Source organism: Phaseolus vulgaris, chromosome 1 (genome assembly GCF_051622355.1).
Source record: "Phaseolus vulgaris cultivar YP4 chromosome 1, ASM5162235v1, whole genome shotgun sequence".
In the NCBI taxonomy this organism is placed as follows: domain Eukaryota; kingdom Viridiplantae; phylum Streptophyta; class Magnoliopsida; order Fabales; family Fabaceae; genus Phaseolus; species Phaseolus vulgaris.
Genome location: NC_143498.1, coordinates 3421117 through 3444218, shown reverse-complemented (window position 1 = coordinate 3444218; position 23102 = coordinate 3421117). Strand labels below are relative to the sequence as shown.

The window sequence follows — 23102 nt, the reverse complement described above, 5'->3', positions numbered from 1 at the left end:
ACAATAAGTCTTCTTATGTAAATAATACATTATAGAACAGTTATCTTTCTTTCAATTCTCAAATTAACATTTTCTATATAGTGTTTTCCTTGTCAGATCGTGTCTTTCTTTCTTAGTTGTGAAATGCATCATTTTGTGTTTCCATTTTTCTGCAAAGGGACTTTGGTGTTGCAGTGTGCAGTGACCAAGATCACATAGCAAGATCGAAGAAAGGAAAGAGTTGAAAGACAAGAGGGTCCACTCTTGTTTCTTAGTATAATGTTGACAAAATAAGAAGAGTGGTGAGAAGTAGCAACCATTTTGAAGCCTTCATTCATGGAGGGTGCTTCTGGTGAGGGTACTTTCCCATGTCATAAATGGAATTTCTATGCAAAGCCAAAGCCTCTCAATACTAACACACGTAGGTATTGTATGTACATAATAAAGTTGTTGTAAAAATAAAATATAAAGTCATAGTTAGTAGCTATGAAGACAAAAGCTACAACAATTTTTTTTTTTTATTTCCATAAAAGACAAACAAGTTACTACTCTTATTTCTAATTACTAGAAAGAAGACTAATGATACTGAACTAAATCATGCACCACACACCAATTCAAAGTTCATGAGCTTAATCCCAAATTGCAACCTCCATGAAACCGTCTTCGGTGGCACAAGCCCTAAACATGCCATTGCAATTGAACCCACAAGCCACTTCCCCGGTGTTGGAAACTGCGATGAGGCCAGCTTTTCCTTCATCAAGACGGTGCTTGATCACAAAATCAACGGCCTGATGAAGCTTCAACCCTTTGTATTCCATCACCGCTGCCACCTCACGCGCCAGCGTGCCACGTATGATGGCCTCGCCCTCGCCCGTGCACGAAACCCCACACACATCGCACGCGTAGGTCCCAGCGCCGATCAGCGGCGAGTCACCGATTCGACCGGTCATTTTGTTCATCAGTCCCCCGGTTGACGTCGCCGCCGCGCACCGCCCCTCCCGGTCCACCACCACGCATCCAACGGTCTCCGGCGCGTACACGCTTATCGGGAGTCCATTCATCTGCAGTGGACTCTCCACACCGGATCCGCATGTCTCGTAAGCCGAGCTCGGGATTCGGTAATCAAACTGAAATCATCATCATAATCATCATCATTATCAATCTCATCACTCATCACACACGTGGCGCAAACTCAGCGCGTCATTTATAAACGTAAATTAAACAAAAGATCCGAGATTAATTATTACTGGGAGTAACTAATTACGTACCAGAATTGTGTTGGCTTCCTTTGCCAGCTTCAGCATGCCCACATTGTCAGGTGTGACAAAGTACTCGTTGTCCACAACCTCCACACCCTACCAAAAAATATTCATAGATTCTCACCGATTCAGATTACAAAGAGTAAAAAACGCAACAACATGCATCACTTGAAAAATGGTAGGTTCAAAATAAAACCAAAAAAAAAAAACTCACTTTTGAACGTCAAATTTTGATATTATTATTATTATTAATATGAGAAGAAAGGCAAAATCGAAGTTTGCTTTGGTTTAGTTTCGAAGAAAAGACGAACCTGTTGCCTGGCAAAATCTTCGGCGCCGGAGAAGGCGATGTATGAATGTGGGGATTTGTCCATAACTAAACGAGCCAGCGAAATGGGATTCTTAACGGTGGTGAGACCCGAAACGGCGCCGCAACGCCGCTTTGGGCCGTCCATGATGCTAGCCTCCATCTCCACCGTTCCTTTTTCCGTCAGGGCAGATCCACGGCCCGAATTGAACAGCGGATCCGTTTCCAACTCCCTCACCTGTCATATACAAACACATTCTTCTCAAATCTAGGAATTCTGTTTCCCTCGGAACATTCAGAGTATCGTTATTTGCGGAATTTAAGAATAAGAAAGCGAAAGAAATAAGCCATGCACGTTGAATTTGCGTTTTGGAGATAAAACATAATGTGTGTAAGAGGTTGATGTGTACCACAAGTTCGACAACGTCAATGGCGGGAACATTGGAATTCAGAGCAGAGATTCCAAGATTGAGACAGCGAGTGAGAAGTTGTTTCGCTTCTTCTTGGCGCTCGAGTGGGAGATTAGGGTCCACACCAGCGCCACCATGCACAGCAATTGCCCAACCTCCCATTTTTCTCTCTCTCTCTCTCTGTGTCTCTGCTCTACCCTGAGTTTTTCTTTGTGGAGTTATGAGACTGCGGAAACCTAAGCGTTGGAAAGCGGTTTTATAGGCAACCTCGGACTTCAAATTTTATGTGTTGGAATTGAATTTGGGATTCCTTAAGAAGGGTTTGGTTTTGGACCTCGCCGCCGGATCTTTAGGTTGGGTACACAGATTCCAAGTGGTGTTATATTAAGCTTTTGGGTCTCCGTTCCGTGATTTTCTTATATAGGATTTCCATCTAATTTTGGAACAGTTTTTTTTGGAATTCTTTTTTTTTTCATTCTACCTATATTATTGCAATGTGCTATTTTTTACATTATCACCTCTATCTAAATACATAACCAAATCTACTATTTACGGTATATTTTTATTTTGATACTGCTCCTTTAGAAAAATTTACATTTAGGAGATGAAAAATAACTCAATTTTCTCTAATCCATTGCAAACTGGAATTGACTGATTTTTTTTTCTAAATGTAAACTATCGATGTTAAATTTAAAAATCCACATGTAAATATGTAAACTTCAGTTGATGATCCCTTTGTTTTTTCACGATATATTAATTATTCTTCATCGAAAGGCCCTTTAAATGGATAGCTTTAAACAATCCTAAAAATAATAATTAAAATTCGAGATAATGAGAAATGTGTTAGACGACAAATTTTGGTTATTGGAACGGAAGAAACAAATGCGTGAAGCTTTTGTTATATCAAAATATATCATTTATAATTTTAATAAATACTTTTATAGTTTTGTTGTTTTTATGATTAATTAATTAAAACTAATTAAATTTATATATATATATATGTATGTATAATTTTATAAAAATATTAACAAATGATTTAACCATTAGTGAATCCCTCAAAAGCAAAGTACTTTAAAAACAATTAAAAAAAATCCCTCAAATCAGTGAATCCCTATTAATTATTTTCTTATAAAAGGATCTTAGATAAGTTGATTCAGTTTCATTTAAATTAGCAAAAATAACAATATAATCTCTTCAGATGAAAATATGGGTGATAGTAATTGCATATTATTGAGTGTTTAAATTATAGAGAAACTAACATTTCAAAAAGTATTTCACTTAAAAACGCGATTTTACTAAAATTACATAACATGCAATGACCATTTTGCCCCCGCTGTGCACGCCTACTTTTCCAACCATGCTGAAGTTTGGCAGAAAGAGGTGTGTTTCAATTCTTGTGATTCTCCGTAACAAATGGGGAAAAAAGTAATTAAATAATTAATCCATAGATTCATTGATTCAATTATTATTTTTTTCTGTCTGTTTCTGAAAGATTCACTTATGAAGAAATCAAGCATTTAGTGAACAGAGACACGAACGATTTTAATTTTTTTAATGATGCGATCTCGTTTTTTGCGATGCTCTGAATTAATAACATTTGTTTAATCTCTCGAGATTATCAATTTTAATGTCTTTAATTGAGCTTACCTTATTCTAATTTCGATTACATTTGTTTAATAATTAAATCTTTTTTATTTTCTTAAAATCAGGGTCGCTACTTGCAACAGACAAAACTTCAATTTAAACATTTTCTCATTTTATTTATTTATTTTACCCTCCTTTAGAAAATGAAGGATTAGGACGTATAATATTTTAAGCAAAGAATATTGGTAAATCTCAACTATACAATATTTATTAATTATAACTCATAACTGAAATTGTATTTAAGTTAGAATACGTTATAACAACTGTATACTAAATAGTACTAATTACTAAATATGCTGTATCAAAACTTTCTATTCCTAAAATTGTAACTCGTCAAATTTTTTATTATAAATGTTTGTAGTTATTATTAGAGAAAAAAAAAACGGATAAACAATATATGATAAGTTTAAATTTCTATATGGGTTAGATTACTATGAATTCCACATTGAATAAACAAATATCTACAATATAAAATCAGTAACAATGCATATATTAATAACGGTTTGATATTAAAAATAAACATTATAAAAAATGTGTGTGTAGATATAAAGATGGCTTAAATTTTTTACGCTAGAATTTAAAACATGTACTTATTCTAAAATAATGAATAGTCGCATTTTTATTAAAAAAAATTGTAATTCTTTGTATACAAAATCAAAGACATCGATGAATTTCATCTATTATTTATTGAATTTATAAAATATTCCAAATTAAAAATAATTTTGTGAAAAGAAATTAATAAAATAATACATGTTAGATTGATTTTTATGAAAAACGACCATGTCAAATATTTCTAATTTCATTATCATAAAAGGGCCAGGGTAAATATTCTACATATATTTATAGATAAATTATTTCTTATATATATATATATATTAAGTCTGTTTTTATCTTAATAAAGTTTTCTTATGATATAGTATCTTCTCCATAAACTGAATAATATAGTTTTAGGCAAATTTGATTAAAGTTTACCACTTTACAGTCATGAAAATGAAAGCAATTGTTTTGCTGACCATATTAATATTATTAATATAAGTTTGAACAAATTTCCAGATTCATGAATCTGTGTTACAGACAGAAGACTATTGTTAATTCTGCTTCCATGGTCGAAGGAAAAACAGCGACAAAGTGGACCATACGAAGGAAAGAGAGGAGAAATAGAATCTGAATAATGACCAAATTAAAATGGTCAAGTGCCCCACTTGTGGTCACTCCATAACCCAAGGGGCTGGCCCCACAAAATTTGCAAAATTTTCAATTTTACTTTCATAATCAATCATTAAGTTAAATATATTTTTGGTGTTATATATTATAGTCTTTTATCCAAATTTTAGTTATACTTTAAAAATATTAAAATGAATTTTTTTTACATGAAATAATTGTTAATTTTTCAAAAAAAATAAAATAAAAAAATTTGTTATTATTTTGATTGCATATGTTGATTATAACTATATGAGTTGATTAAATGAAACTTTAAATTGAACAAATTTTATATATAAAAAACTTATTTTAATTATTTTTATATTATAAGTACTTTAATTTGCATCAATAATAAAAAATTATTTTATTTTATAATAGAGAAACGGAAAAGATATTTAACCATTAATTAATATACTTTAATCTTTATATATATATATATATATATTTTGGTTTTTTATTAGGGTTACTCCTTGGAGACTAATTGTACTCATAAAACTATTATTCTAATGATATAAGAGGTTTTCGTATACAATAAGAATTAAACATTACATAAATATCTGTGATAACAACATTATTATATTTTAATTAGTATACCACGTTTATGATATGTTAGGCCAATTTTCATTTGTTTATGATTAATCTAACCTTAGTTGGTGCAGTTTTGAAGTTTAATTCCACCACTTATTTGATGATTATGGAGAATATGAAACCCTATAAGTGTATATTGAACACTTTCCAAAGAGAGAGAGAGAGAGAGGGGTTATTGTGACTGCACAGGTGGGTTGGTGACAATTAAAATCTTTTAAAAAACTTTAGTTAGCAATTCATTAATTATTCTAAATTCTAATGATGAAACAAAAATGAGAATTGGTATTGGTTGCAATTGATGACAAATGAAGCTCCAATGCTTTTGAATTAAGAAATATGCATCCATGGACCCAACGGCTACCTAACCTAACTAGTTATGACCAGACCAAATAAAAAGGTCACTAGGTTGGCTATTTTTTGCAAACTGTTTGCTAAAGAATCAACAAAATGACTAATCACACATTATTTTTTTATTAATTAGTATTCTATAAAAATAATGAACAAAATCAAATCAAGTTTTGTTTGAATAAACTTTTGAACGAACATCTATGGGGGAATAAAATATATGCAAATGCTAGTTTTTCTACCACTTTTAAACACCATAAAACAAAAAATTCTATTAAAAATGACAGTGAATTATACTTCTTGGTCCTAAAAAAAAATGAGTTCAGGTGTGTTCCATCACGAATTTTCGGTTGATCTCCCATAAAAGAGATAAATTTATTTATAAAAGACTCTATGATGTCTAAGTAAGTAAGTAAGTAGAAATACAAAAATATGATAAATTCTTAAAAAAAAAAATTAAAAGTATGGGATAATATATCATGTACTTCCTAGAGAATGAATATTAAATATTTATATGTTAATCAAGTGGTATCACCTAAGTGGACCGTTAACATTTGGATTAGTCACATAAATACTATTTATTATTACATATATAGTCATTCATCATTTAAAACATTGATGAGAATAAAATCTCATTAAAAAATACATAAAATCCAAACACTTTAACATTCTTTTAATATTATGGTGATAAATACACTTTTTATTTAATATTTTTATTGTATGACTTGAAAGTAATTTTTTTATAAATTAAAACTATAATTTTATAAAATTTTAAATGAGAAAACATTCATACATTAATTAATTTATATATAAATTAGTTTTAATGTATTAAAATACTATTTTTATGTTATATTGTCTGTAAGTATTTATTTATTAAAAATAATTTAATTAACTAATTAATTTATTACTTTTTTATTATAGTTATCGGATAACTTCAACAGTATTTGTGTTAACAGACTCACGAGAGGATCAATTTCTTTATCTCTTAAACTAAACACTGATTTATCTGTGTTTGACATGTTTAAACCTATCATGAAAAAAATAATTTATAATATGTCTCCAAAGTTCAAGAAACTACTATAGACAACCTAAATTAATGTCCCAATTATGAAGAAGGACACGTACGAATATTTAGGAGTCACGCATGCTGAACAAATATACAACCCTAGTTAACTAGATAAACAGTGATATCATAATTAAAGGGAAGAAATCGAGGATGGAATAAAGTTATTAAATAGAAAATATTTTTAAAAATAAAAAACAATTAATGTTATATTAATTAAATTAGATATGATTTTAAAAATTTTAAAAATTATTAATATTTAAAATATTGATAAATAATTTTTAAATTAGTGTTTAATTAATTATTAATAAAATTGGTAACTAATTAAATATTATTTTAGAATCTATTTATAATAACAAAATCAACTTTAGTTACTAATATTTTTGTTGTTTCTAAAATAATATATAGTTTAATTAATATATTAATTAGTTTTCTTTTAAAATTAATTTTTATTTAATCATTTTTTAGCGTGATTATTAAGGATTTAATCTAAAATCTCGTATAAACTTTGGACTTAACTATCCTGAAATTATAATTTACTCTCTTGTAAAATTTATGAAATTTCTCACTATTACTAAGAGCAGGGGTTTCCCACTATGAGTATGTTTCATGGTTATTAAGAAAAGCACGTGAACAAATAATAATAATAATAAAATTATAGGAAAGAAACAGTGATAGTGGTATTCGTACTTGAAGAGACTCACTTCCCTAGCTTTTGGGTAAGTCGAATAGCCAATAAGTGAGGACCATGACACGTCAGTAACAACAATTATTAATGTCTCATTATACAACTTCTTTTGGTTTTTCGTGTATTTCTGCTGGACCAGTCCCATCATTTATCATTACCAGCAATTAAATGCATTATTAGTTAAATATTAGACCAACAATTTTACTTTATTTTCGGAGTTGAAAAAAATTCATATTCATTTATATGAAGTGTTTTCTGTTGATTAAATTGCCTTTCACCACTTTGAATGTATATGCAGTTGATTGAGCTCAAGAAAATGTTGCTAAAAATTCAACTGTGTGTGTTAATTTTCAAAGCTGTGTCATGCAGTGACTTAAGATACTACATTATGTTCCAAACTTGGTAAATGTGTTCACTGCACTTGCAGAATTGTACCAGGCAAAGAATTGAATGTTTATTGTGAAGGAGAAAAGAAACAAAAATGAGACCACGGTGAAAAGAAGAAAAAGATTGAAACAAACGCAAGTTGTGTTTAACACGCGTGTTTACAAAGGAAAAAGAAAAACATACAAAACAAAAATTGTACTTAGGCACAGCTAACGCTAGCTAAGAGAGAAAAATAAAGATTATCTTTCTGCAGAATTAATTGAACATATATTCTGAAAGGTAGAAGGAAGAGTTTTGGTTAACTAGGATGTGAGCTTGTTGAAGACCCGTGTTTATAGGTAGAATAGAAGCTTCATAATACCTTGATGAACCTTTCTCCAACAAATGTGGCAATGGATCTTTATGTATTTGGTGTGTTTGTGGAAAAATTTATTGCAGATTTGTCAATGTGATGAATTTGAATGTCTTGCATGAGGTAGGTAAGCCATTAGAATTCATAGGTTGTAGAAGTAAAAGTCTTGTATTCTGATTTTTTTATTAGTAAGAAACAATAAATAAATAAATAAGAATCACTTTAGAGATAATTGAACCCTTATACAATTCTAAATAAAAGGAATACATCAAAACTCACTAAAAAGCTACTATAAGAAACACCACAATAGCACCTACTCAAACTAACAATTGTTCTTGATAATAAACAAGCAAGTTCTCGGATCAAGACACCAATCAGAATAAGAAAAACAAGTATAATCACAACTGGAGGTTAACCAAGACCAAACCTTTTAGTTTAGAGGAAAAAATCTATAGATGATCAATCACTTCTCCTTTAAATATGTACTTATTCCTATGTCTCCAAATCTCTCTAATAACTGCAATCCAAATACTTCCCTCTCCTTCAAATAGTTGAACCTTATTCTGCTTTACAAAAAGTTTTTGAAACTTTTGATTATTTCTTTGACCAAGATATGATATCCACTAAATGAGTGGTGAGAATGTTGAGGTTATGTAGTATTAAAGAATCAATCAGGAAGAGAAGAAGATGTTATTAATTTCAGAGATATCATTTTCAAGTTAATATAACATCATCAATAAGAGTACCAAGATTCTCATTGAGATAAAGATATCTGTGTAAAGAAAAAAAATATTGTGAAATTTCTTCCCTCATTATAAAAAGAAACCAAAAAAAAGAAGAAGAAAGAATTAACAGAAAATGGAGTGTTCAAAGAAGAACTCTAATACCATCTCAAGATAGTACACTATTTGTCAAACTTGGTAAACGAATTTGTTGGACTCGCATAATTATATCAAACAAAGAACCAAATGTTTATTGTAAAGGATAAAAGAAAAAAAAAGAATGAATCCAAAGCGTGAAAGGAAGAAGATTGAATAAAAAACAAATTGTGTATGTTACATCATGATAGAATTTAACAAGTTTCCTTATAAAGGAAACGAAAAACAGATAAAACAAAAATGAATTAAATATATTTTTTATCACTCTATTTTTATGTTTGGTTTTTGTTTTTAATCTAAATTTTAAATTTATTAAGTACTTGTAGTAAAAAAATTGATAAATTAATTTTTTACATAATAAATAAATTTTCAGATAAACTAAAATGTAAAAGTATTTTATATTGACTCATCATTAACATAAATATTATAATTAATTCAATGGTGTGTAACATATAACACAAGCTCAGCCCACAATAAACAAATATCGACTCTGTAAAATTATGACACAAGGTGAAGAACATTCACCAAAATTCTTATACGGAGTTCTACTTCAAATCCCACGAGATTTGACAAAGCTCGTTTGCAAACAAATATATATATATATATATATAAGACATGTAAAAAATTGATTAGTCATTAAATAGTAATTTACTGTGAAAATAAATACTTTTTAATTTATTTATAATCAAATAATTTTTTCACTCATAATTTTGTTTTATTGCATCTCTTACTTTCTCTCTATTTGATTTCTTACTATCAAATGAACCATTAAAGTTAATTTGGAATTAGCCACTTTTAACGTTGTGGATGGTGAAATGAGAAAAGCATTATGTATAGTAATGGTAACATGACCATGAGACGAAAAAGTCATGAAACCAGAAAAATTGTTTTTCCTCAGTATAGAAAAAGAAGTGTTTATAGTTGATGTATTTCTACATAAGTTTTAGTTTTTGATTGAGTTATTATAAAAGTAATTGGTTTGTGAAGTTTAAAAAGAGGCTATTTTGAGAAATAGGGTTTTAAGAAAATAGAAAAGGAAATGGAAGGAGAACAATGGTGTGTGGGCTTTGAAAGCAACGGCATGCATGTGGAGTGGCAGAAGTAGCATCTTGGTCACACAAACACCTACAAAAGTGGGAAGGGTAAGAATCTTGGAAGATACTTCACCTACCTTTCTCTCTCACCACTCCAAACACAACATTTGTTTTCATGCGTTTCAAAGGATTCGCATCATGTGTTCTCTGTCTTTCCCTCTGTCCCTCTCCCTTGTCCACACCCACCCACTTCTTTTCATCACTTTATACAAAACTTAGCCCTTTTTCAATTTACCTTATATATCCCTTTAAAACCTACCCTTTAAACTATATTATTTTATTTATACTCAACCCAACACACCTTCTCACGCATTCATACTCTTGATTCGTACGTGAAATTATACATTTATGAGTGATATGGTAACAATTTAATAGCGGTCTGACATTGATCCGATAGATAGCATATGGAGATCATTCTGATGTCATATTAAGAAGTAAATTTAAGTTTAATTCAACATTGTAAAATCGACTTAAAAGTATGAGATTTGCACCCACCTATTTATTATGAAATATACTTACCTTTAATCGATCTCCAGAAAAAAAAATTAGGCAAGCATGATTTTTTTTTTTAATGGAATCATTTTTTATTAAGAAAAATCTAAATGCAAACATATTTTTTGCTAGAGGAAAACCACTAATCAAATTGGAAATTATATTTGATTGAAGTTTGTTAATGGAAATGAAGATATCTGACATGATAAAATGGTAAGATTTCATATAATATCCATGTCAAGAGTTTAAATTCTGAATCTATCTTTGTAAAATACGTTTCAATATGTGATAAACAACGTTTTATATCGTTTAAAAATCAAACAAACTTAGTTTATAAATATTTTCATTAGAATAAAAGTATAACAAAATCACTAAATTAAATATATATATATATATATATATATATATTTCAGATACAATAACGATGACAAGAAATCTAAGTCAAACATATGTTGCTCTTGTTCATTTTTATTTATTTTTTAATTAGTAATAAAGATTTAATAAATAGAAGTACTAGGATACTCCAACTTATTTATACAATTCCTTATACTAAAGAAATGAGGTTTTCAGATAACATGTTTAAACATAGACATATTCTACACATATATCTGCTAATCTTAACTTCTTTAAAAACAACAAGATGTCAATACATAAACCAAATTAGCTATCAAGAAATGTTGCTCTTGTTCATAGTTTTGACTTTAAAAATTGTTTTGATATATTACTAAGTTACACGTTAAGATTTTGAAACAGCATCTCAAACATGTTAATATTTATTGAAATGACAATGGGCACAAAATACTATTTATTTAGTGAAAGATGTTACTAAATGCAATCTAAAAAATGGACAGAATATTAGAAAACTGGTGGATTGTATTTTATAAGTTATCTGGAAAATCTGATATTGCATTGGATTTAAGCAACGAATGGTCCTATTAAGACGTACGTAATAATGAGCAATTGCACCCACCCGTGACTTGTTTCAAAATAGTTGAATCTTGTTCCGTATATACTATTACGTACAAAAATAAATTATTAAAAAACTAAGATTACTTACAAACGGAATCAGAGTGTGATGAAGTTGTGATGTGGAAGAAACAAGGATTCATTGTTAGACATAGAAAAAGTGAAATGATTCTTAGAATGGTTGTAGCACACCATGTGTTATGCTATTCTATCGAGGAATCCTAGGGGCTTTGAGATTCTGATTCCACGATGATACCTCGTGGTTGGTTGGTTAGGCACACCCTTGAAAATGATTTAGGGTTAGATTCAAATAGATGCAAGTGTTGGATTGCTATTATCATTCATAGAAACAACCAACTTTTATTTATTTGAATTTGGTTGATCACAATAATATAATAGTGTTAATGTTGAGCCGTTAAATTATAAGATTACAAATTTTACAATTATAAAAGAAATATATTAATAACTATACAAACAAAAAATATTAATATATAAAAATTACAACAATTATTTTTTTAAATATTAAACATAGGAAAATAAAATATAATCAAAATCATATAACCATAAAATATAACTAAAATCATATAGCGAATAAAAAATATAAACATATTGTATCTGCAACCAAGATCAGACACACAATTTTTAACCAAATTATTGTAACTTACTGGAAATATGAAGTGCAGATATTAAAATCCAATAAACCAAAAGCAAAGGAGCAACAACTCTCACCACCTAAAAAAGAATGGAAAAACACATGATTGCATGAAAGGATGTAAAATTGATTTTGACACACATACAAGAAGGAAAGAAAAAAAAGAGAACACTAAAAAAAAAATCATTAAATAAAAATTATTTTTAAAGATAAAAAATAATTAGTTACTATAATGATTAAATTAGAAACCATTTTATAAATTAAAAAAATTGTTGGTTTCTAAATTAGTTTATATTGTTGTTAAATAATTTTTTTAATTGGTATCTAATTAAGTGTAAAAGTTTTCACTATAAATTATTTAAATTCTAAATTTGGTAGCTAATTAGATACCAATTTAGAAACTATTTAACAATAATTGAAACTAATTTGTGCAGATAGTCTCTACAAATCTGCACTTTTTTTAGTTGCACATGACTTGATCTAAACACAGATGTCACCCTCATTTCAAATTCCTTAACTACGGTACATCCCTTAATCCGAAAAGATCATCAGTGTCTTTACTCATTATTAAACATAAATTCAAAATTATAAATTTTATTATTTAATAACATTGAAATGAAGGTTTATTTATTATTTTAATTAAAAATTCACCATAACAACATTTTTTAAAAATTTGTTAAATATTTCACACGAATATCTATATCACCTTCGATAAAAAAAAAGATTATATTAATGGAAACTAATAAAAAAATTGAAAAAAAGTATGGAAAAATCTCAAAATTCAGGTGAGACTTTTTATTGAGTGTGTTATTTATACATTTTACTAAAACAAAGTATCGTGAAAGAAAAATCTTCTAGAAATAATTCATCAAAACTTGTATAGTTTTGAATACCAACATACTTGTTCATAATTTGTAAAAGAAAAGCCCTTAAATATCCCCAAATTTTATTATTTTCCTTTAAAATTTTAATTCAATAGGTTCCTCCGTTACATTTATGAAAGGATAAACTATTAAATACACTTTTGCTCAATAGTGCAGTAAAATACTTAAGGAGCAACCAGATTTTTGCAAACCTATATATACCTATCTACTTAAATTTTCAATTTGTTTTTAATTAACCAAGATTCATTAATTTTTTTAATAGAATAATTAGGTCAATTTTGACTAAATTAGAATTGAAATCATTAAGTTCCAAGTATTAACGCAAACAATATTAGTTTAACTCAATACCAAACCACCTAAAACTTAAAGTTCTAAAATATCTAAGAAACTATCCAACTAAATTTCCAAAAACAACCATTGTCAAACTATCTCTTTTACAGGTTAAAAAATGTCTATCATTGATTAACACTAAAATATTCAAAAATAAATGTTTTTCTACATGAAAAATAATAATATAACAAACATTATTTTAACTAAAGAAACTAACCAAATTGTAATTTATTTTTCCGAGTTTTACATACAAGTCACCAACATTTGATTCGCATAAAACTGAATTTGAATCCTTTAATTGGGTCTTATATTCGAATTTGGTAGACAAAATTAATGTAGTTGGGAGAAAAACATTTTTTAAAGGAAGTGAATCAAGTTATTTGATAAGTGTAGTCAACTTTGGATATTTTACACTAATAACATGATTATAAAAAGTACGTGAAATTAATGTATCTCATAAACCATGCGTAAAATACAAAAGATAAAGAGAATAATTATAAGAAAAAGTAAAATAGTTAGTGTTGTATCTGAAAACTCCTAACTTAAAATTTTAAAAATATGTTTTAATCCTCAAATATTAAATTTAAATAATTAAAATGATATTTCTTTTATTTGATTTTTTAAATTTTAAAAAGGAATGCATGTCTAATCGGAACAAGGAGTTAATTGTGGGTTATTGAATAGTTATGGGCCATATTATGACCTGATAAACCTGTAAAAGCAAGTGAATTTAACTTATTAACATAATATACATTTTAAGATAAATAATAATAATAATATAAATATAATATCATATTATATAAATTATTATGTATTAAGTGACTTTTCAACTAATGCATAATTTTTATTTAAATAAATTAAAGAAAGAAAGCAGGAGGTAATTTATTCGTCTCTATCTGTGTATGGGCTCTTGCTTTCTGCTCCCAATTAATTCTAACCAGCACCCTATTAATTTGAAAATTTCAGAATTGCCCTTTATTCTGGAATTGAAAAAAGAAAATTTGAAATAAATTTTAACATTTTGAAAATGAAATTTTGAAATAGAATTGGAAAAAAAAAAATCTCACTCTGAAAATACAAATCCATAATATACGTAATACATTTTGAAAAAGTGATTTCAGAAAAACAAAATCTAGAAATATATTTAAAAAAATGAATTCTTAAAAACAAAAATTCGAAACATATTTAAAAAAAGTTAAGCTATTCCAAAAAGCCTAATCCAGAAAAGTGTTTAAGACATCCAAATACAAAATTGTATTCTGGAATACCAAATCTAGAATACATTCTGGCTGCACCCCATCCCTATTTAAAAACTAAAGAGGACAATTTTGTTATTCACATCAATTATACAGTACAGGTTGGAATCGATTGGGTGCAGAAAGCAAAAGTCCAATGTATGTTTATCTGGTGGCAGTTTCTTCCTGCACCCCACAAAGTTGCGCAAAGATAAAATATCCCTATATAAAGCGTACATTTTTTTTTTTGTATTCCGGATTATGAAATCCGGTAAATTTACGGATTAGCGCTTCCGATAAACTTTCGAATTGGTGCATCTGGTAATCTCCCGGATTGATGCTTCTGGTAGTATATGAATGATAGCGTTAATCAAAAATAAAAAAATGCAAAACATCCATAATTGAAAAAAATATTCCGGATCCGCCAATCCATAATTCAAAATATGCATTCCGGATTTAGAAATCCATAATTAAAAAAATCATTCCGGATCCACCAATCCATAATAGAAATTAGGCTTCCGATTCAGCAATCAAGAAATGAATAATTTATGAAAACTTTGCTTTTGGAGCACCCCTCATCTGGAATGCAACATGATTCACTTCCAGATTGATGAATCCGTAGCACACTCCCAGATCCCGAAATTTTGGGGGTCAGTTTCGGAATTAAAAAATTGTGGGAGTGCAGGAAGAAAACTGTAGGGGTGCAGGAAGAAACTGCCTTATCTGGTTTGCTTATAGCTATTAAGAAGGCCGTGAGAGTTGGGCCGTTTTGGCAACTCGTATATAAAGAGGGCCAAACCCTATGCAGTAAGGCAGTTTCTTCCTGCACCCCTACATTTTTCTTTCTGCATCCCACAATGTTATGCAAAGATCAAACTGTCCCTATTATTTTTTAAAAAAATGCACTTGAACTGTATTTATCTTTTTGCATTATGGATTATGGAATCTGGAAAAATTTCAGATTGGCACTTCCGGTAGAATTTCGGATCCACCAATTCGTAATTCAAAATATGCATTTTATATTCAAAAATCCATTTAAAAAAAAAACATTCCAAATCCACCAATTCGTAACAGAAATATGCATTCCGGATTCAGAAATCTATAATTAAAAAAAAAGCATCCTGGATCCACCATCCGTAACAGAATTAGGCTTTCAGATTCAACAATTGGAAGTCAATAATTTATGAAAAAGTTGCTTCCGAAACACCCCTTCCTCCGAACAAAAAATGATCCAGTTCCGGATTGATGAATCCATAACACACTCCCAGATCTTTATTTCTGGTAACCACAATGCCCTTTTTCAAATAAAAGGTCAAGACCAATTTCGAAATTTAGAAAATTGTGGGGTGCAGGAAGAAGAAGCCATGCAGTAATAGTCCCACTACCAAATCACCTCTTTATACCCAATATCGATAGAAACAAATAAATGGTCCAAATATTATTATTATTATTATTATGGAAGATTAATTAGTTATATATTTTAAAAAAATTTGTAAATATCATTTTCCAATTCCACCATGCATTTCATAGTCTACACATGTCACATGGTCTTTTAGCAAGAATTTGATTATGATAAGATGAGAGACAGAAGAAAGTAAAAGACAATGTAGCATTTTTCAATGTAAAAAATAGTTAAACCTACGTTTAGCTTTGGTTACCTAAAATGTGCAATGAGTGTTCAATGTTTCAATCAAAACACTGCACCAACACCTACCCATTTATATGAACTTCCTCTTTCCAAACATTCATTTGTCTTCATTGGAATGTGAAATCGTCAAACCTTAAAATACAACTCAATACATTATTCAAGTACTTATTTATATAATATCAAAAAATTGAATTTGGCTATGATTTAGTGTACTGTGGCTATTTATGGGAGTCTCTCAGTATTCAAGGAAGAATTTAAATGTTTTTTATTTAGTACTTTTAAAAACATATTTTGTGAAGTGTATATTTCCATAATTTTTTTATATTTCATTTATTCTATAATTGTTCAATATCTCAACTAGAGGATAATGATAATTCATAGTATATAAGTGAGTACAAAGATCATATTATAAATTAGTTTTATGAGATTGAGTTGAACTTAAAGTTCACTATTTAATAAGGTATCAGAGTCATTTAGAATTTATCCTAGTAAAAGTTTGTTGAACTTATCATGTCACTCGCTATCGAACTACCCATAAATATCAGTGTGAGGGGTGTGTTAGAGATTTCACATCAACTAGAGATAACAACAATTCATAGTATATAAGTTAATGCAAACTTTACCTTACAAACTAATTTTATAAGGTTGAGTTAGACTTACAATTCATTTCTTAATAATAACTAAATAGTTGTAATTTAAAAAATACATTTTTTTTAAAAAAAGTATAAAGAAATGGGATTTTGTGTTACCTATTTAAAAATTCAAGAAAAGTTGTTGGATTGTAGAAATTAGTACTTGTGGTGATAATTAAATTGAAAAAAAGAAGTTAAAATTAATGAAATATAAAACAAATTGTTCATCATTCTGTAATCTGAAGAGTATATTAAGGGTACCATTTTTTTCATAAATGTAACTCTTGCCAAAACAATTTCCATCACCGGCATCATCAACACCACACATGGGTTGATTGAATATTTCACATTTAATCAGTTTCTTATTTATAGTTTGTAATAAATTTAACCAATAATACTTTTAAAATTCTTTAACTAATAGTATTTGCAATAGGTTATATTTAACTAGTTTTGATAAAAACTAGACTTGGTATTAGTTAAAAAAAGAAGTTTGAGTTTGATGTTGTAGACATTCTTTTAAAGGAAAAGGCTAACAACCTATATTTGAAGGCAAATCCTAACTACCTATATATACTATTTGGATTCATCTCAATCACATAATTATATAAGATACTACTCTATACTAATATTCTTATGCTTATAATATATAACATTTATAAGAATCTTCAAAAGAAATATATAAAAAACAAAGCTTCTATTTACTTATATAACTATCATGTCATTAAGATGTTGGTCTATTTTTGTTATCATTTACAACAAAATTTATTCATATATCACTATTATTATTATCATATATAACACAAGCAAACATGTATCAATGAGTTAACATGAAATAAAACATATCATTATATAAATCACCATGTAATTATCATTATCAAGTATACGAATACTAATGAACTTACAATTAGTCACATATCATGTCACAACTAAATACAAGACATCCTCTTAAATAAATCAGTCTCACCAAAGGTTAATACTTGACATACACTAGAACTCCCAAACCTTAGTTGACCTACATTCCAATATAAGGTGGCACAAAACATCTACTATCAAGCTAAATGTCTACATATTACCAAGTCAAATGTATACTGATATCAAGCCCAATGGTAGCCTCCTTCAGCTTCTCATCACCTAAAGTTTTGTCCACATGATTAGATCATCAATGAAGTCAAGATACCTTTGATAATATGATTGTCATGTTTTGTACTATCACCCAAGATATGATATCACTCGAGCTATCCATGCAACAACTATAAATGTTCATGCAAACAAATCATCTAGGGCCACCCATCTAGAGTCAAAACCTTATATACATATATATCAACACATATACATGCATACAAGTCAATCCAAGTAGCACTCACCATCCATGAAGGACAATCTCAAAAGGACACACATACTTACATTTATATTGTGCATACATTATCCCATGCATCTCATCATTAATCATATATCTTAATTAATATACATAATTAATTACACCTTTTATACATCTTGTCAACAATATAATATAAAAGCATATAATAGATTATAAAATTATAACACACCGTGCTTGAGTGACCTTTTTAACATAAACAAGATATCATCCATTTCACCTAAACGATACTCTCACCACATGAGCGAAATGCAACCTAAGAGCAACACCAAATTGAGGTCCTCTTCACTTTTAGCAACAATGTATTTCTTTAGCGTTCACGCCAAAGCTTCAATGACAACCACTTGTTGGGTGTTGCAAGTAGTATTAATTGTCCCCTAGTGAAGGTCAGGTGAGTCAAGTCACAATTGAATCACAATGTGTGCCTAATTATTAGTTATAACTTTTGGCGTAGTGGTAAACACTTGATCTTAAAATTTGTACAAGAGCTAAGGTCATGAGCTTGATTCCTAATGGAAAAATTGTTGAGGGGGAGATTGTTGGAGTTGACATCAATTGTATCGGGTTGGAGGTCAAGTGGGGTCAAGCGGGTTATGCTATAATCAAATCATGACGCTTTGATTGCTACACTTATAAGTAGAAAAAGGTGCACCTCTTACTATCAACTATAACTTTTGGTCTAATGGTAAGCTTCAATCCAACAACAGGACATAACACAACAAGTTTTAGAATCTCCTCCAATTTCTTCAAACACTTCAATGTCCAACTAGTAATTAAGCATTCATGTCAAACATCATGTTGCTTAAACGACCTAAGGCGATAAGTGTAATGACTACATATTGCTAAGGTCTCATCTAACCGACAACATGTCACTCAAGTGATATACGACTCGATAACACCCTAAATAAAATAAAATAAAATAAAAAAAAAGTTTTCAAAGAGAAATCCACATATACAATTATTCCATACTTTCGTGACTCAACATCAATGATATTACTATACATACTACAAAAATAAATCACAAACTCATCATTTGATTCACACATTACTATCAAACTCATCATTTAATTCACACATTTCAAGTTCTATAAAATATATTCAACAAAATAACTATTACAATACAAATTATAATATTAACTCCGTTTATCTCAATTGAAACAAGTTTTTATCTAATAGTCCCTTTACAACAATTCAACGAATTTAAATAAGCTTTGAAACAATCAACCATACACCCAAGATATCTCCTCTTTACCAATCTATTAAAGAAATAAATAAGGAAAGAACTAAAACTCAAATAAAATTTATTATACTTCCCAAATAAAAACTTTGATAGATTTAAAATTATCTATTCTTCTCAAATTTTTAGAACCTGAATATCAAAATAATTATACGTTAACATATTTTTTTTATTGTGAAATGAATACAAATAAATTTTTTTACTAAAAACTAAATTTTTATAATAAACTAAAAAATAATATTTAGTTTTAATGTATAAAATTTCTTTACTATTATTTAAAATCTATTTTTGAAATAATATTAGGGTGTTATAGAGTCTATCTATTCCATCTATTAATACTCTTCTTCTATCTTTATTTTTTCAAAAATAATTAATAATTTAAAATAATTTTATGTTATATTAAAAAAAATTATAAAAATCATTTATATATTATAAATTTTATATTTATCATAGACGTAATAAAAAAAAATGAGTGTGGGTCGAGACCCCATAATGGAGCACATGTGGGAGTGCAATATTGATTCCCAAATTAATGTGTGATAAGTTGTTCCCTTATTTCTATTATATGTATCATATCATATCATATGAATAAATATAAAAACTGTTGCAGGATTTCTTACTATGTCACTCCCAACCCAATAACATACCCACCATTCCAGCTATGCTGTCAGAAAATCATTAATATAATTTTTAAATTCTCCCTTACATTTTTAAGACAAATTAGGATAAAATTACAAAAGTTGTCCTCGATAGAAAAGTGAGAAAGTAAATAAATTTGTACAAATGAATAATTAAGAATTTTATATATCTTTTCGGTACGTCCAATATAAAAAACTTAAGAGGTAAGGTTAAGGTAATTTAAATAATCTTTTTGAGATATTCTTTTAGTGATAAAATTCTGAATTTTAAAGTAGACAATGTTTAATTATTGATTTTAGTGATGTCATCTCAATAGACTTGAAGTTGAAACATTAGTTCCTTTTGTGGGGATAAATAAGGTTTCAAAGACGAATCCTCCTTCTATTAGTCATCGACCAGTAAACTTGTTCCGATACGTCCAATAGTCTCACATCACTTAGAAGTTAAAGTCAAAAATAATTTAAATACATCTTCTATCTCTTAATCTTCCAATATGTCTTTTTAAAGAAACAATGATAAAACTTCAAGTTTCAAAGTAAACATGGTCAAACTATTTCATTTTTATATACGAAAAAATTCGTAGATAATATCAGTAGAATGATAATAACATATCTATTTTAGTATATATATATATATATATATATATATATATATATATATATATATTCACAATAATGAGAAAACTTACAATCAAAACAAATAATACAAGCTAGTTTAACAATCCAATCCAAGTATCATCGTATCCTCATCTAGTGCTTAACATTGGGTTCAATTAATGTAGCATGAGTGTGATTCCATTCTCCATCTTTATTACTTTTGATCTAAAGGGGTCAAAAGGGAGAAGAAGGTTATAGATTCAATTCAACCTATTTTTTGTGTTCTTCTTTCACCAATTATCCATACCACACTTTGACTTGCTTTTGACTTTTTTACTTTTTCTGTTGAAAATTCCACTCTTGCACCCTTTCTTCATTCTCTACCTCTTAAACACTACCATGTTAGGAACACCTTCCCCTTCCACCTAAAGCAAAATTCATAACAAGTTTCGGAATATTTTTCTACAAAATCAAAACTAATCCTTTTTTGTTTTGGAGGAGTTTTTCAAATCTTTATGCGCAAAAGAAAGCTCTTTAATTCCAAAAAAGATGCGCACTATTCAAACTTTTTTGAGAAAACAAATTCATCGTTTTGTTTTTTTTAAGAAGTTTTTTTTTTTCTTTTCTTTTTTCGAGATGCATATGAAACTATTTCATTCTTATTTATTTATCAGTTATAAATATATTTTTCGTCGATATATTTTAATGTAAAATTGATTTTTATTTCTAATTTAAACTTTAGACTCATGAATATTTGTAGTAAGAAAACTATTAAAATAAATCTTTCAACATAAATTTTTTTAACATATCTTAATTCATACCGAAAACGACTTATTCTAATAGTTTTATTATTACAAATACTTAAGAAGTCTAAAGTTTAAATTATAGAAAAAACTAATTTTAAGTAAAAATAGATGAAATTTTTTTTTTAACCATTTACTTATTTATTATATCAAGAATTTATTAAGCCAATTTTTTTGTGCGAAAGTTATTACACTCATATAGTATCATATATTATGGTCATTACAGAAATCAATATTGATCATTATAAAAATCAATTAACTATTTTGTGTTAAACAATATCCTTTACTTTTTATACAAAGTTGAAAATGAGTCAAACTTCATTATCCAATTCATTCTTTTATAAATTTGAGTTAAGTTAGACTAAAAAAAATGTAAATTTTACTTCGGATTGAAATTCACTTTCTCCCACAAAGAACCCAGTTCATGTGGATTAAACCTGTGAGTGTTATGAACTAGTTCGATAAACTTTTTTAAAGAAAACACACTAACACAACTCAACACATTTAAAACAAATGAGCTAAGCCACAAGTTCTATGAGTCTACCTTTAGTCTTGATTCTCGTGTGTTAATTGAAATTGAGGTAGTAATATTATTATTATATGGAATCAATTTAATTTTTTATTATTTAATCTTTTATTGTTATTAGTTAACTTTTTTTTTATTGTAGATGTGTTTGGGAGATGAATATGTTTTGAATTTCTTCATTCGAAACTCCAACTCTAGTGTTATAAAAGGGTAAATGAAATTAATTTAAGATTAAAACTGACTTTTTATCATTAAAAAGCTTAAAAATAGTTCACTTAATTTTTTGTATCTATGTATATTAATATTTTTAAAAATTCTATAAAATTGAACAGTAAAAGCTAAAATAGATTAAAAATAGTATCTATATAAATTGAAAAGGATTTATATGGTATCGGTAGGGAATAAAATAAATGATTTCTTCAATATAGAAATTGAAAGATAAAATTTCTATGACTACAGGAGTAAGTGAGTGAATAATTAAACTTTATAAATTTCAGTGTAGCTCATAAGTTTTCAACTAAGTTACAAATTAAATTTTACAAAATATAATTTTTATTTTCTAACTAATATTAACCAGATTTGAATCTCTTAATATATTGCTTTCAAATCTTATGAATTAAAAAAATAGTGATAGAAAGACTAGGGTCAGTCAAGTTTTTCCATGCAAATTAGTAATTAAAACAATAAAAAAATATTGGAATGGAAAATATATTATGCTAGATAATAGTTCATCTATTTAATATAATGAGTAACCAATATTTTGATTATTGAAATAAAAATTTGTTAGGCTTTCGAGAAGATTAATTACCAGTAAATTTGATAAATAATTGAGAGCGATGACATAACTGTAATTAAATAATCAATGAAAAATTAATATCTATTTAATTTTTTCT

General features: G+C 28.0%; 1 protein-coding gene across 1 annotated transcript; it reads right to left on the bottom strand.

The window, feature by feature from the left end:
* Nucleotides 1–479: 479 nt before the first annotated feature.
* Nucleotides 480–2348, bottom strand: LOC137816529 (putative isoaspartyl peptidase/L-asparaginase 2). Its single transcript, XM_068619705.2, has 4 exons — nucleotides 1956–2348; nucleotides 1550–1783; nucleotides 1248–1334; nucleotides 480–1106 (listed from the first exon to the last, which is right to left on the bottom strand). The coding sequence occupies exons 1-4, from the start codon at nucleotides 2115–2117 to the stop codon at nucleotides 609–611; spliced, it is 981 nt and encodes a 326-aa protein (XP_068475806.1). The 5' UTR covers nucleotides 2118–2348; the 3' UTR covers nucleotides 480–608.
* Nucleotides 2349–23102: the final 20754 nt, after the last annotated feature.

Excerpts from the sequence above, each read along its gene's own strand:
- LOC137816529 (XM_068619705.2), bottom strand. The coding sequence starts at position 2,117 with ATGGGAGGTTGGGCAATTGCTGTGCATGGTGGCGCTGGTGTGGACCCT. Across the intron at positions 1,784-1,955 it reads TTGACGTTGTCGAACTTGTG|GTGAGGGAGTTGGAAACGGA; the intron begins GTACACATCAAC and ends TGTATATGACAG. Across the intron at positions 1,107-1,247 it reads AGGAAGCCAACACAATTCTG|TTTGATTACCGAATCCCGAG; the intron begins GTACGTAATTAG and ends TGATGATTTCAG.